The sequence below is a fragment of the Rhincodon typus genome, chromosome 31 (genome assembly GCF_021869965.1).
Source record: "Rhincodon typus isolate 14 chromosome 31, sRhiTyp1.1, whole genome shotgun sequence".
In the NCBI taxonomy this organism is placed as follows: domain Eukaryota; kingdom Metazoa; phylum Chordata; class Chondrichthyes; order Orectolobiformes; family Rhincodontidae; genus Rhincodon; species Rhincodon typus.
The window spans coordinates 21,490,156-21,503,479 of record NC_063362.1 but is presented as its reverse complement, the minus strand read 5'-3'; the positions used below and the strand labels follow the sequence as shown (position 1 = coordinate 21,503,479).

The following is a 13,324-nucleotide window of genomic DNA, read 5'->3' as shown; positions in this document are numbered from 1 at the left end:
TGCTGCTTGGCCTGCTGTGTTCATCCAGCTCTGCACCTTGTTGTCTCAGTAACTTTCTATCTTCCTTGTTTAAATGCACACATGTGGATTCCAGAGGTAGCTGTCTGATTTATGCTATAATAAGAGTGAGAACTGATAATGCCACTGTTACTATTACCACAAAATACAGGTTAATGATAAACCTAGCAGTCTCTATACTGGCAGTCTCTTGTATGAACTTATTAACAATCATTTTTATGCTTCATTTGTTGTGTCCTGCAGGATGTTTGGGATTTGTCAAACGCCAGCTTTTCCAGGTAGGAGATGACTGGTATTTTCTCTTCATTCTTGGCATGTTGATGGCTCTCATTAGTTTTGCACTGGACTTCACAGTGGTCAAACTTCTCAAAGGTAAGCAAAGACAAGTGTTTATGTTCTCTGTTTCGCTGTACCTTTGTTGCCAATGCTATATCATTCCATGTTCCTTGTGGCTGGCAAAACTGTAAATTATTCACATGTTGATCAACAAGATGCTGTTATATCAGTGAGACAGACAGCCATCCTTTTTTAAGCTATAATTCTCACTTGGCTGCAAGTTCACATAGTATGTTAGATGTACCTGGCACGTGTCCTGACCACCCAAAACTAAGGACCCCAGTTAAGTGACCGATTACAAGATGGACAATTTGTTTTGGCTTTCTTACAATCCCACACAGATAATTGCTTGCGGTTACAATCAATTTCTGGAGGAAGGTGCTGGTCACAGTTTTCTTTTCGTTGTTGATAACTACCTTTTTGTTTGAATTTTTAGTTTTGCTGATTTTCCCAGGATTTTCTTGAAGGCAGCGTGCAGATGTCCTGCAGAAATTACATCCCTTTCTAGCAGTCTTGTCCAGTTGAAATTTCTGCTCAACCACATGCTTAGCCACATGGTGACTCAACTTTAGTTATTTGCACTACCTTTGTTATAAAACGCCTTTCGCACAAAGCAAATCAAACAATTTTACTAAGTGAACATCCATCATTATTTTGCAATTGTTCACCAAAGTTGCGAATTCTGATATGCATTTATCCAGCACCTCTAACTGCAGTTTCTCGGAGCAGGATATCACCTGGACAGTGACACTCCACCTCTCTGGCAATTCCTGCTAGTTCTGGGATTGTCTGTAGGAAGTTATGGTGGACATGGAAAACATTTGCCCAAATTTTCATAATGGACAGTGTTATGGACCAGACCGAATCCCCTTAAAATATATTTAGAAGATGGCCTAGATCCTGACTTTTTCATATTTTAAAGATAAGTGCCATGTTCCAGATGCATTTGATTAGTCAAACTACTTGACACTAAGCAGACTATACATAAAACACTATACTTAAAATACATCAAAAGAAAGAAGAAATTAAATAACAACTCTATTGGAAAACTTAACAGAATACTAGATTATTTAATTACTAAACAGTAACTGTTCCAATATAGTAACATCTCAAAAACACACCCTTGGCAAAGGCAAAGTCAGTAAAACAGGTTGTCTCACAGGCAACTCCAGCAGCAGGAAGAGAACCTCTAGCTTTTAGCTCTGACAGAGAGAGGACGAACAGCTGCCACATCCAGCTTCAAGACTCCAGCAACTGCTACTGAAAACTAAAACTAAAAATCCTGGTTCTGTGGGAGCTTGACCCCACCCATTCAGGCTGCTTCTATTGTTCCAACTTAAAAAAAAACCAAGCCCTCACAAACTGTTTATTTTATGGGTTTTCATAGACAGCACTTCACCTCTGTCTTAAAACCTCTTTTCAAAATAAACCAGGACAAAATACACCTCTTAAAGCCATAGTATCATCACAACAGTCAAAATCACAGTGTGTGATTGTCGCATGCAACTTTTCTCTCATTACCAGGATTGCTAAAGGATGGCAGAAGGTCCTTTAAAATGATGAAAGAATAAAAGAAAGAACTGCAGGTGCTGGAGATCTGAAATAAAAATAGAAAGGGCCAGAGGTATCTCAACAAGACTGACAGAATATGTGTAGAGAAACACAGAGCTCCCGTTTTGAGTCCATTTCTAATGAAGGGTCACTGGACTTGAAATGTTAACTTTGTTTTTCCTGCTGAGTTTCTCCAGCAGCTTCTGTTTTGTTTCCTTTAAAATGTTAAAATCTCTGAATAACCTGAAGAAATGTTAACTTTTGATACAAATATTGGACACCTTTCCATGACTTGTGGTCTTCTGGCCTTACTTACTTATTTTATTCATGGAATTTGAATGTTGCTGGTTGGCCAAAATTAATTGCCCATCCCTAATTGCAAATGAGAAGGGGTGGTGAGCTGCCTTCTTGAACTGCTTCAGTCGTTGGAACAAAGGGACCCCCACAGTGCAGTTAGAAATGTACTTCCAGGATTTTGACTGTGAAGGAACAGCGGTATAATTCCAAGTCAGGATCGAGTACAACATGGAAGGGAACATACACATTTGTGGTGGTTTTCCCATGCATCTGCTACAAATGTCTAAGACACTTACAGGTGGGGAACCTGTTAAAAACTCACCATAAATATGTAAAACGGAAAAAGACCTGGAGATTTGAAAATAAAAGTTCATTCTTTAGACTCAAGTCCCTTTGTGTTATACTGTGATATAACAGAAAATACCAGAGATCCACACTTTTTACAGTACTGGCACTTACTTCCAATTGGGAATCTTCATGTTAACCAAGGAAGTTGGTGTACAGGGCATCTTAGCTAAGTTCAATGTTCTTTATCCATCATTAAATCATTTACACTGTCCAGCAGCAGTCCCCAGTGATCAGGGCTGAATGGACATATTTCTCTTTCTCTACACCAGGGAGACCGTGGTCAATTGGACATCTCCTCCTTGAGATGAATTGGCAGCACAGACTGTAGTTTGAAACTCTAGCATTTCCCATCTGCATAGTTTTGCCTTTAACCACCAGTGAGGATGTTTCATAGAGTCAAACAGCACGGAAACAGACTCCTCGGTCCAACCAGTCCATGCCGACCATAATCCTAAACTAAACTAGTCCCACCTGCCTGCGCTTTGGCCATATCCCTCCAAATCTTTTCTAATCATGTTTCCTACAATGATCAATTCATAGCTAAACATAAGAGCAAGCGGCATTCATGATAAATCCTCATTTAAAAAGTAGTATTGATTTAGATCACCTGACTGCTAAGGGCAGTGTCCAAGAGCCTATGTGTTGACAATTTCAATTCGTATGTTAAGGTTGAAAATGATTGGGATGTAAAGGTTGAATGGTATTATTGTTAGACTATTAATCCAGAGACCCAGGTAATGTTCTGAGGACCTGGATTTGAATCTTGCCAATCATCCAGAGTGGTGGGTTGCTTGGTTTGTGATTTTAGTTCCCAGAGTGGTGCAAAGGAGTGTACCTAGCCCAGAGATTGATGGATCAAAACCATCTTCTGCTATTTACATTTTCAGTAACACCACTAAGAAGGGGCTCTTGTGGTGCAGTGGTAGTGTTCCTACCTCTGATCCAGAGGTGTATCATAACATTCCTGAATAGATGAAAATACTAAAAGTGCATCTTTGTAGTGCAGTGGTAGTGTCCCGATCTCTGATCCTAGAGACCTGGGTTCAAATCCCCCTTTCTCTAGTGGTTTATAACATCTCTGAACAAGTTGATTGAAAAATATCTAAAGTTAAAAGTAATATTGATAATGAGGAATATTATGCCTTAAAATCTTTGTTTCTGTTTGAGTAAAATCAAATTATGCTGTTGCATTAGTTGTAATGAATGTATGTGTTTAGTAAATAATTAAAACTATGTGTCCCTTTCCTGCTCCTTTACCTTCTGTCCTTGTCTTGCCTTTGCAATTCTTCACATTAATTACTGCTTGGTATTTCCTGAAATAATTGAATGCTGCAACAGTCTCTCAGTTTTTGACCAGCAGTTAGTTTTAACAGATTCAGTTAGACCATAAGACCAATTAGATAATTTAAGTGGAATTGAGCAAACTGTAATTTCTCCAAATTGTCTGTTTGAAATCAGATATTGCCATGCCTTGATATGAGCAGTGGAAACAATTTTAGCAAGTACAAAATAGTTTGATCACGTTTCCAAATTGAATTTGACAAGAATCCAGATCCAGCCTGTTTAGTTCATTGTGGATTTGATGTTTTACATTCTTTGTGTGTCTCCACAGCTCATCGGTGGCTCTTTGAGCAGATGGAAGGCAGCACTCTCCTACAATACATCTCTTGGACGGTGTATCCTATTGCAATGACCACATTCTCCACCGGCTTCTCTCAGTGTGTGTCACCACAGTCAGGAGGTATGTCTGCCACTGGCAGTGTATTTATAGAGCAAACAGTATTTATATGATCCCATTTCCCATCAGCGCTATGGGCATTTCTCAAAATACAACGACTTAATCTCATCTACTGAGAAGAATGTTCCCACGTCAAGGTGAACTGAAATGCAGAGTTAGTCACTCAAAGTCGATCCATAAATTCCAGTAGTAGAGTTAGAGTTTCAAACTAGATAAAAATGCAGTGTAGTGAAGACGTCATTAGCAAAGGTCCACTGAGAGATTAGGTAAATTCATTGCTCCTCTGTTTCCAGCTGGTATCAGCGTTCAATGGACATGGAGTTGATAGTGCTAAATACTGTGGTATTGATTTGAGCACAGCACCCAATGGAAGTACAGATGGATGAATTTGACCTTTTAGAGAGTCATAGAGATGTACAGCATGGAAACAGACCCTTTAGTCCAACTTGTCCATGCCAACCAGATATCTTAAATTAATCTAGTCCCATTTGCCAGCATTTGGCCCATATCCCTCTAAACTCTTTCTATTCATACACCCAAACAAATGCTTTTCAAATGTTGTAATTGTACCAGCTTCCACCACCTCTTAGACCGAACTCCAGTGTCCAGAGATGCTTGTAATTTCACAGCGCAGGCAATCGGCTGTGAAAGTTCACTGCCTGCTCAGTCAGCTGTGAACTTCCAGCCTTTTCAGTCTCCCATGTAGACTCCTGCTGTCTCTCTTTGCTCCTGTTTTAAAGAACTGATGTTTTGATTTTATTTCAAAGTTTCAAAACAAAGCAACAGCTTAATAAACAGTAACTACTGCTCAATGAAATTGAAGAAGTCAGCTCCAGCTCTGAAATAAACCTCAAAGAAAGGAGCAGCTCTTACAGCCACAATTGTCTCCTGTCCACCATCTCGAAATCTCCTTTTGTGGCCAACTTACTAAGTCAGTAAGTATGGACCAGTAGGTTCCCTGATCCAATTCTCAATCTGATCATTGCACATCTTTGCTGGGCCAATGGTTGATGATTGACCATTGACAATACATTGGTGTCAGAGGACACAGTAATGGGCCATTTGTACACTAATCAGACTTCCCTTCAAAGCTCTGCCACATATGTCACTCCCTTGCCACTGACTTCATCCTCCCCTCTGACTACCTGCTCAGGCTGAAGTGAAATATTTACTGTTGTGTAAGAGTTTGGTTCTAAAGGAGTTAATATTGAAATTGCATTGAGCTCCGCCCAATCCGAAGATGCCACAGAATGTTTGGAAGAAGAATCAGGCAGTATAGAATAAGGTCCCACTGGGGACAGATATGTCACCTCTAGTTCCTGATAGGCTTCAGTACCTCTTACTAGTATGCAATAAACTGCTTTTTGTAGTGAAAGAGAAGTGCTTGTTCTTGCTAAGGCTCACCGGTGGTCCATCCACTACCACTGATAAATTATACAGGCCCTGAAACTCAGAGTAGAATGAAGGATTGTTGGCAACAAAGTCCCCTAACCACAAGCTGCCAATGGTTGGTAACTAGAAGCCATAAATGACATATACAACCTCAGTATTTTGCTTATCCCTGAATCTAGCTCTAAACCTTATATCTAATCCATTCCTGAAACTCCATATGTTGACCTCAGCAACACTATGTGTGCTGCACAATGTTATCACCTCCATGTCACTTACTCTAAAGCCCTCTTTGTTGTCCTCTAATCCTTCATGAGTTCCAACTGGTTCAAAATGCATGAAGCACCAATTATCCAAATCTGTGCTAACCTAATTTTTATCCAAGGCCATCAATTTATCAAATTTAAATTCTTTGCATTCATCTTCAAATCCTTTTGTGAACTTGCCCCACTTTTACATCTTCAACATTCTTCAGCTCTGGTTTAATTCTCAATTTTCCAGCATGGACTTTTTGCCACACTCATTTAAACTTAACCTCCCTCCCTAAACCCACTGCCTCTCCTCTTCTGTCTCTGCTTTAAAAAAAATTTAAAGAACCAACTTCTTGACCAAACTTCCAGTCATTTGCACTTGACTTCTCTTGCTTTAATGTTATTTGTTTTCCTCTCCCCCTCAGTACGGTAACATGGGACTTTTTCAGCATTAAAGGCACTGCACAAATGCATGTTATTTTTGTAATGGTAGAATTCCACTTTGAAAATTGGGTGAAGATAGAATTCAACAATGACAATACATGATGTAGATGAGGAAATGAAATGTAATATCTTCAAGTTTGCGGATGACACAAAGCTGGGTCGGAGTGTGAGCTGTGAAGAGAATGCAGAGCTGTTGCAATGTGATTTGGACAAGTTGAGTGAGTGGGTAAATGCATGGCATTATAAAGTGGATACACGTGAGGTTATCCATTTTGATATCAGAAACAGGAAGGCAGATTATTATCGGAATGGTGATAGATTGGGAAACAGAGAGGTGTGATGAGATCTGGGTGTCCTTGTTCACCAGTCACTGAAAGTAAACCTGTGGGTGCAGCAGGTAGTGGAGAAGGCAAATGGTATGTAGGCCTCAGAGCAAGAGGATTTAAGTACAGGGGAAGGGATGTCTTGATGCAATTGTACAGGAATTTGGTGAGATTACATCAGGAGTATAGTGTGCAGTTTTGGTCTCCTTATCTGAGGAGTGATGTTCTGGTTATGGATGGAGCGCAACAAAGGTTTACAAGACTGATTCCTGGAATGGCAGAAGCAAACAAACAGAAATTGCTAGAGAAACTCAGCATCTGTGGGGACAAAGCAGAGTTAACGTTTCAGATCCACTGACCCTTCTTTAGAACTGATATTTTCTAGGAAAAGGTAGTCTTAATGAGATAATAGAGGTTGAGTGGAGAAGGAGTGAGTGGATAGGTGGAACAAGAAGAAAGATTAGGCCTGAAATCCGATCAGAGACTGGAATAGAACTTCTTTAAAGTGGATAAACCTGGAAAAGAGGTGGCAGGACTGACATATGAAGAGAGATTGAATTTGTTCAGACTTTATTCACAGGAGTGAATGAGGAGGGATCCAACAGAAAGACATAAAAATTCTTACAGTACTAGACAAGGTAAACGCAGGAAAGATATTCTTGATGACTAGGGAATCCAGAACCAGGGGTCCTAGTCTAAGGATATGGGATATGTCATTTAGGACTGAGATGAGGAGAAATTTCTTCATCCAGAGAGTTGTGAGCTGTGGAATTCTCTGCCTCAGAAAGCAATTGAGGCCAAAACATTGAATGTTTTCAAAAGGAGATTCTAATTCTTAGGGTCAAAGGGTATGGGGTGAAAGCACGAAGAGTATACTGAGTTGAATGATCAGCCGTGATCATATTGAATGATGGAGCAGGCTCAATGGGCCGAAGGTTCCTAATTTCTATGTCTATATTTCTACACCCTCAACCAATTTCCTGACAGCGATGGATGTCTTACCATTTAATACTGAATGTTTGGAAAAATGTTTTTTTAGCACACTGCCAGTCACTGGTTATATCACTGATGTGCTGCAGGAGTTACAATACTGATGTACTCAGTTCAATGTATTGCTTGTCTTGACTGGCTATAATGTTGGACACACTGCAACCTTTTCAATGTTACTTGGCTTATGAAGTGCAGTGCTATGTGAATAGAGTGCCCCCAATTGACTTCATGCATTACTGCAACAAGTTCGTTGTGCAGTCAGGAATTACGAAGTAGAATTAACAGGCAGCATTGAACATTTAAAACTAAACTAAACAAAACAATACATTTTATTATAGAAGAAAATAATAAAATAACTTGCAATAAATTTATATCATGTCTTTCATGACTTCAGGATATCTCAAAGCCAATGTCTATTGGTAAAGTGTTACTGCTGTTGTAACATAAGGAAGCATTTCTAAGACAACATGAGTTTTTCATCAACTTTTCCTTCTGCATTTCTCATACATAGAATCACAAAGTCACAGAGTTGTACTGCACGGAAACAGAGCCTCCAGTCCAACTTGTCCGTGCTGACCAGATATCCTAAATTAATCTAGTCCCATTTACCAGCATTTGGCCCCTATCCCTCTGAGCCCGTACAATTCATATACCCTTCCAGACGCCTTTTAAATGTTGTAATTGTACCAGCCTCCACCACGTGCTTTGGCAGCTCATCTTCATACACACACCACAGTCTGCCAGAAAAAGTTGTATCTTGGGTTCCTTTCAAATCTTCCCTTCCCCCTCGCACCTTAAACCGATGCCCTCTCATTTTTGACTCCCCTACTCTGGGGAGAAAAACCTTGGCTATTCACCCTATCTATGCTCCTCATAATTTTATACACCTCTATAAGGTCACTGCTCAGCCTCCGACATTCCAGGGAAAATAACTCCAGCCTATTCAGTCTCTTCCTATAACGGTGGCTCAGTGGTTAGCACTGCTGCCTCACAGCGCCAGGGACCCGGGTTCAATTCCACCTTCAGGTGACTGTCTGTGTGGAGTTTGCACATTCTCCCCGTGTCTGTGTGGGTTTCCTCTGGGTGCTCCGGCTTCCTCCCACAGTCCAAAGATGTGCACGCTAGGTGGATTAGCCATGCTAAATTCAGGGCTGTGTAGATTAGGTGGGTTATAGTGGGGTGGGTCTGGGTGGGATGCTTTGCGGTTTGGTGTGGACTTGTTGGGCCGAAGGGCCTGTTTCCACACTGTAGGCATTCTAGGATGATTTAAGCCCTCCAAACCCCAGCAATGACAAATGGTAAGATGGTGCAACAGTACTGGATTAAAATAAATTCTTGCAACTTCCATATAATTCTATGAGAAATGAGACCATCAATATCCTTTCACAAGTGACCACAGCTCTGAGTCTGTAAGTTCCTTTACTTTGTTCTCTGCTAGATGCTGAAGTGGACAATCTCAGCTGGGGTAACTATAGAAGCAAAGCAATGGGATACAGAAATTGCTGGAGAAACTCAGCAGGTCTGGCAGCTTCTGTAGAGAGAAGCATATAGTTAATGATTCGAGTCCAGTTCTAATGAAGGGTCACTGGCCTCGAAACGCTAACTCTGTTTTCCTTTCCACAGATACTGTCAGACCTGCTGAGTTTCTCCAGTAATTTTTGTACTTGTTTCAGATTTCCAGCATCCACAGTTCTTTGTTTTATCTTAATGGACCTCAGTGTCTCTTTTGGAGGAGAAAACCAAAGGAGAGATGTTGGAAGGAGAAAGTTTGGTCAAAACTATAAATATTTTGGAGAGGATGATGAAGTTTGCTTTACTTTATGTTAGTCCACATACCATATAACACAGAGCCAGGTTTTCATGAGTTAGATACTTGAAGCTTATTTGTGAAATAATTGTGCAGAAGGCGACATACCGTCGCCAAGTCACCCATTATTTGCATGTGCATAGCACACAGACTCCAACCAGCTAGCTCAGAGCCAGTCCCTAAAATGAGGAGACTGTCTGAGACCCCTGTTTATATCTGTCATCCAGAGCTCCCCGATTGGCCCAGGTTAATAACCCTAATCAAGGATCTCATAGTCAATGGATCCACTTGGCCCTCATTCTAATCACTACAATTTGCAGTGCTAACTATTTACAAGGCTATGATACCAGAGACTCATACACGTACTGTAGGTTCTCTGTTTACTGGTGTTACTGTCTATTAACTGATTGACTAACCACATTGACTCCACTGTGGCTGAGAGAATGTCTGAAGGTGAGGAGGCTACCTTTGTATCGGAACTTTATACCTCAATGTCATGTAATTTTCACAAAGGTAAGGGCCTGTCCTGTCAGGAATTTTTGCTATAAACAACAGAGGAGTTGGTGTATCACAGCCACAGTCACAGAGGATATCATTCGCAAATTTATTTAGGGCCTGTTAACATTTCAGTGCTACGGCCTGTTAGCATTTCAGTGCCGGGGCAAAGGTTGATTAAAGAGATTCAGAATGAAACAAGAAGATTCAAAGAGACAGAGCACAGCAACAAATTATATTTGTAGAACCCTTTTGTCAAAATAAAACATCCCAAGACATCATGCAAGAATATCATCAAACAAAATATAATGCAAAGCCATTCAAAGAGTTTTTTTTAATGGAGCAATAGAGGGTAAGAATCATAGAATCCCTACAGTGTGGAAACAGGCCATTCGGCCCAACAAGTCCACAACGCCCCTCCGAAGACATCCCACCCTGACTCATTCCCTTACCTCTGCATTTCCTCATGTCTAACCCAAATAACTTAAACATCACTGGACACTTTGGGCAATTTAGCGTGGCCAATCCACCTACCTGCACATCTTTGGACTGTGAGAGGAAACTGGAGCACCCGGAGGAAACCCACGCAGACATGGGGAGAATGTGCATAGTTGGGTGGGGTGGAGGAAAGGAGTGAACAGACAGGTGGAACAGGAAGAAAGATTAGAGCAGAAATCATGTCAGAGAGAGGAGCAGAAGTTCTTCAAGGTGGGCATAGCTGGAAGAGATGTGACATGACTGAGATACGAAGACTATATTCCCTGGAGTGTAGGAGAATGAGGACGGTTATACTAATAACCTATAAAGTTCTTACAAGACTAGGCAGGGTAAATGCAGGAAGGATATTCCCAATGTCTGTGAACCAGGGATGACATAGTCTAAGGGTATGAGGTAGGCCATTTAGGACTGAAATGAGGAGAAATTTCATTATCCAGAGAAAGTGAGCGAGACAGGCAGTCAGGTGTGAGGTGTGGAATTCCAGAACGTTAGGCTTAGGAGCTGAAGGTGCAGTCACCAAGGATGGAGCAATTAATTGATATTCGATTAAAAGATGGTTTAGGTCTCCAAATATCTCACAGAATCCCTACAGTGTGGAAACAGGCCCTTCAGCCCAACAAGTCCACACTGACCCTCAGAGCATCCCACCCAGACCCATCCCCTCTATCACTCACCTAATTTACACATCCCTGAACATTATGGGCAATTTAGCACAGCCAATCCACCTAACCTACACATCTTTGGCCTGTGGGAGGAAACCAGAGGAACCATGCAGACATGGGGAGAATGTGCAAACTCCACACAGACAGTCGTCCGAGGGTGGAATCGAACCCAGGTTTGTGGTGCTGTGAGGCAGCAATGCTAACCACTGAGCCACTGTGCCACCCCATTCACAACCTCCATTCGTATTATCTGTGCCAGGACTTTCAGATCGACTGTTTCTCTTTGTAATGTTTCAAAAATGGACTTTTGTTCTTCGCATTTAGGTTCAGGCATTCCAGAACTGAAGACTATTCTGACTGGAGTACTTTTGGAAGAGTATCTGACGATGAAAAATTTTGGTGCAAAAGTGGTCGGTTTGACATGTTCACTGGCTGCAGGAAGTACAATATTCTTGGGAAAAGTGGTGAGTTAAGGCTTAGCTGGGTGACATAAGAGAGATGGGAAGAGTCTAACAGTAAAAGGGACTATAGAGATGTGAGGAGAAAGGACAGCCAGAGGCATGCAGAATCAAGAATGGAGAGAAATCATGAAAGGATGAAGAAACAGATGTTGGGGATGGTGCTGAAGACCTCAAGGAGGTAGTGCTCATCATTAACACTTGGAGCTTGGGCATATGGATGTTCTTGGGTAAAAAGAATTAGTGGCAAACAGAAGATCGAATGAGAAAGAGGGAAGTTATTAAACAAATTTTCTTGCCTGAACCCCAGGGTCCCTTTGTCCACATCTCCAGCATGATTGCCACTTATTTGGGAAGAATTCGAACCACAGTTACCAGAGATTATGAGGTAAGCAGGGGCATTGAAGAGAAATTTACAAATCATTAAACCAAATCATGTGATTGCTGCTCTGCGCCAGTCTGAGGACACCATGAGGAAACCTGGATTATTTTGTTCAGTAAGTTGTAGAGCACAATCTCTCTCTGACTATCAATGGGAATCCCTGTGAGCCATGTAAACCAAGAAGGATTGATCTCTTGTCTGTTAGCTGATCTCTCTGGAGTGCTAACGGAGTCAATATAATTGGTCTCAGCGACTTCTGGATAAAGTCAGCCTGGATTCCTACTGTTGTTTTCAGACCAGCAATGCTCATGGAAAGCGTGTTCATATGTGCGCTGGGTGAGGATCGAGTGGGACTTGATCTGTTGCAAGAATGTACTTAATTCATACAAATTCAATAAGCAAGCTACATAACCATTCAAATTGACATTGGATAAAGTGTATACCAAATCAGTTTCTTCCAATATTTTACATGACATATTGACACTACCAGTTCCAGTTAATACTTACAGTATTCATTTCATGTCAAACATACACCTCGAGGGCTTTTATACAGTTTCCTGTATTATTGTAGAAGGGCATTAGAAAATGACCTTTTTCCAAATTAAACCTTTGTAGCAGAGACTGTCATGTCTTGTCTCACCGTCAGTGAGACCTTAAGTATTACGTTTAAGAGACATACCCAAGTTATCATCAATCTATCCTAGCACGGGACCTGAGGGTTTCAAGCTCTAAGACTCTATTTTAACTCAGGTCATGTGATTCTCTGTGTGATTTCAAGTCAACTCGTGTCATCTCATAAATAACTGCGTTTCCAAGAGCCAAGCTCATCCAGCCTGTGATATGTTCCTTTTCTGCAGAATAAGAACAAACGGTATGAGATGCTGGTGGCGGCAGCAGCAGTAGGAGTTGCAAGTTGCTTTGGTGCACCCATCAGTGGTAAGAATCTGGTCAGAAACTGGTCTCTGCATTAAAGCAGATTAAAAAAAGGTAACCCTGCTGGTGGAGGACATGCAAGGTGTCATTCATGGCATAAGAGTATCCACAAATTAAAAAGGAAAAGGTACATTGTACCAAAAGGCAGTTTATTCTTTTGTTATCTCTGTATTAATCATGTTGTGGCTAACTCTGATGAGTTGGCTTGAGTTGATGCTACCTTTTGACATGAGAATTGCTGCCTTTTGAGGAGCTCCTAGGTACAAATTTCATTCCTCAAGGAAGGATGTGTCTCCCATTTGCCCACCATAAAGCTGTGCAAACTGGAAAACCAGTCGTCAGTTTCTGCAAATTATTCTGCTGGTGTTACAGCACAAGGTTGGGAGAACTTCTGCGCATCCTCC

General features: G+C 41.2%; 1 protein-coding gene across 2 annotated transcripts in view; it reads left to right on the top strand.

Annotated features, from left to right (window-relative positions):
- Window positions 1-13,324, top strand: part of clcnk (chloride channel K) — a 53,614-nt gene that overhangs the window by 8,674 nt on the left and 31,616 nt on the right. For both annotated transcript variants that reach the window (XM_048615121.1, XM_048615122.1), the window contains exons 2-6: window positions 262-390; window positions 4,163-4,291; window positions 11,472-11,611; window positions 11,916-11,993; window positions 12,845-12,923. In XM_048615121.1, the coding sequence (XP_048471078.1) occupies window positions 262-390; window positions 4,163-4,291; window positions 11,472-11,611; window positions 11,916-11,993; window positions 12,845-12,923 (555 nt within the window). The remainder of the gene's footprint in view (window positions 1-261; window positions 391-4,162; window positions 4,292-11,471; window positions 11,612-11,915; window positions 11,994-12,844; window positions 12,924-13,324) is intronic.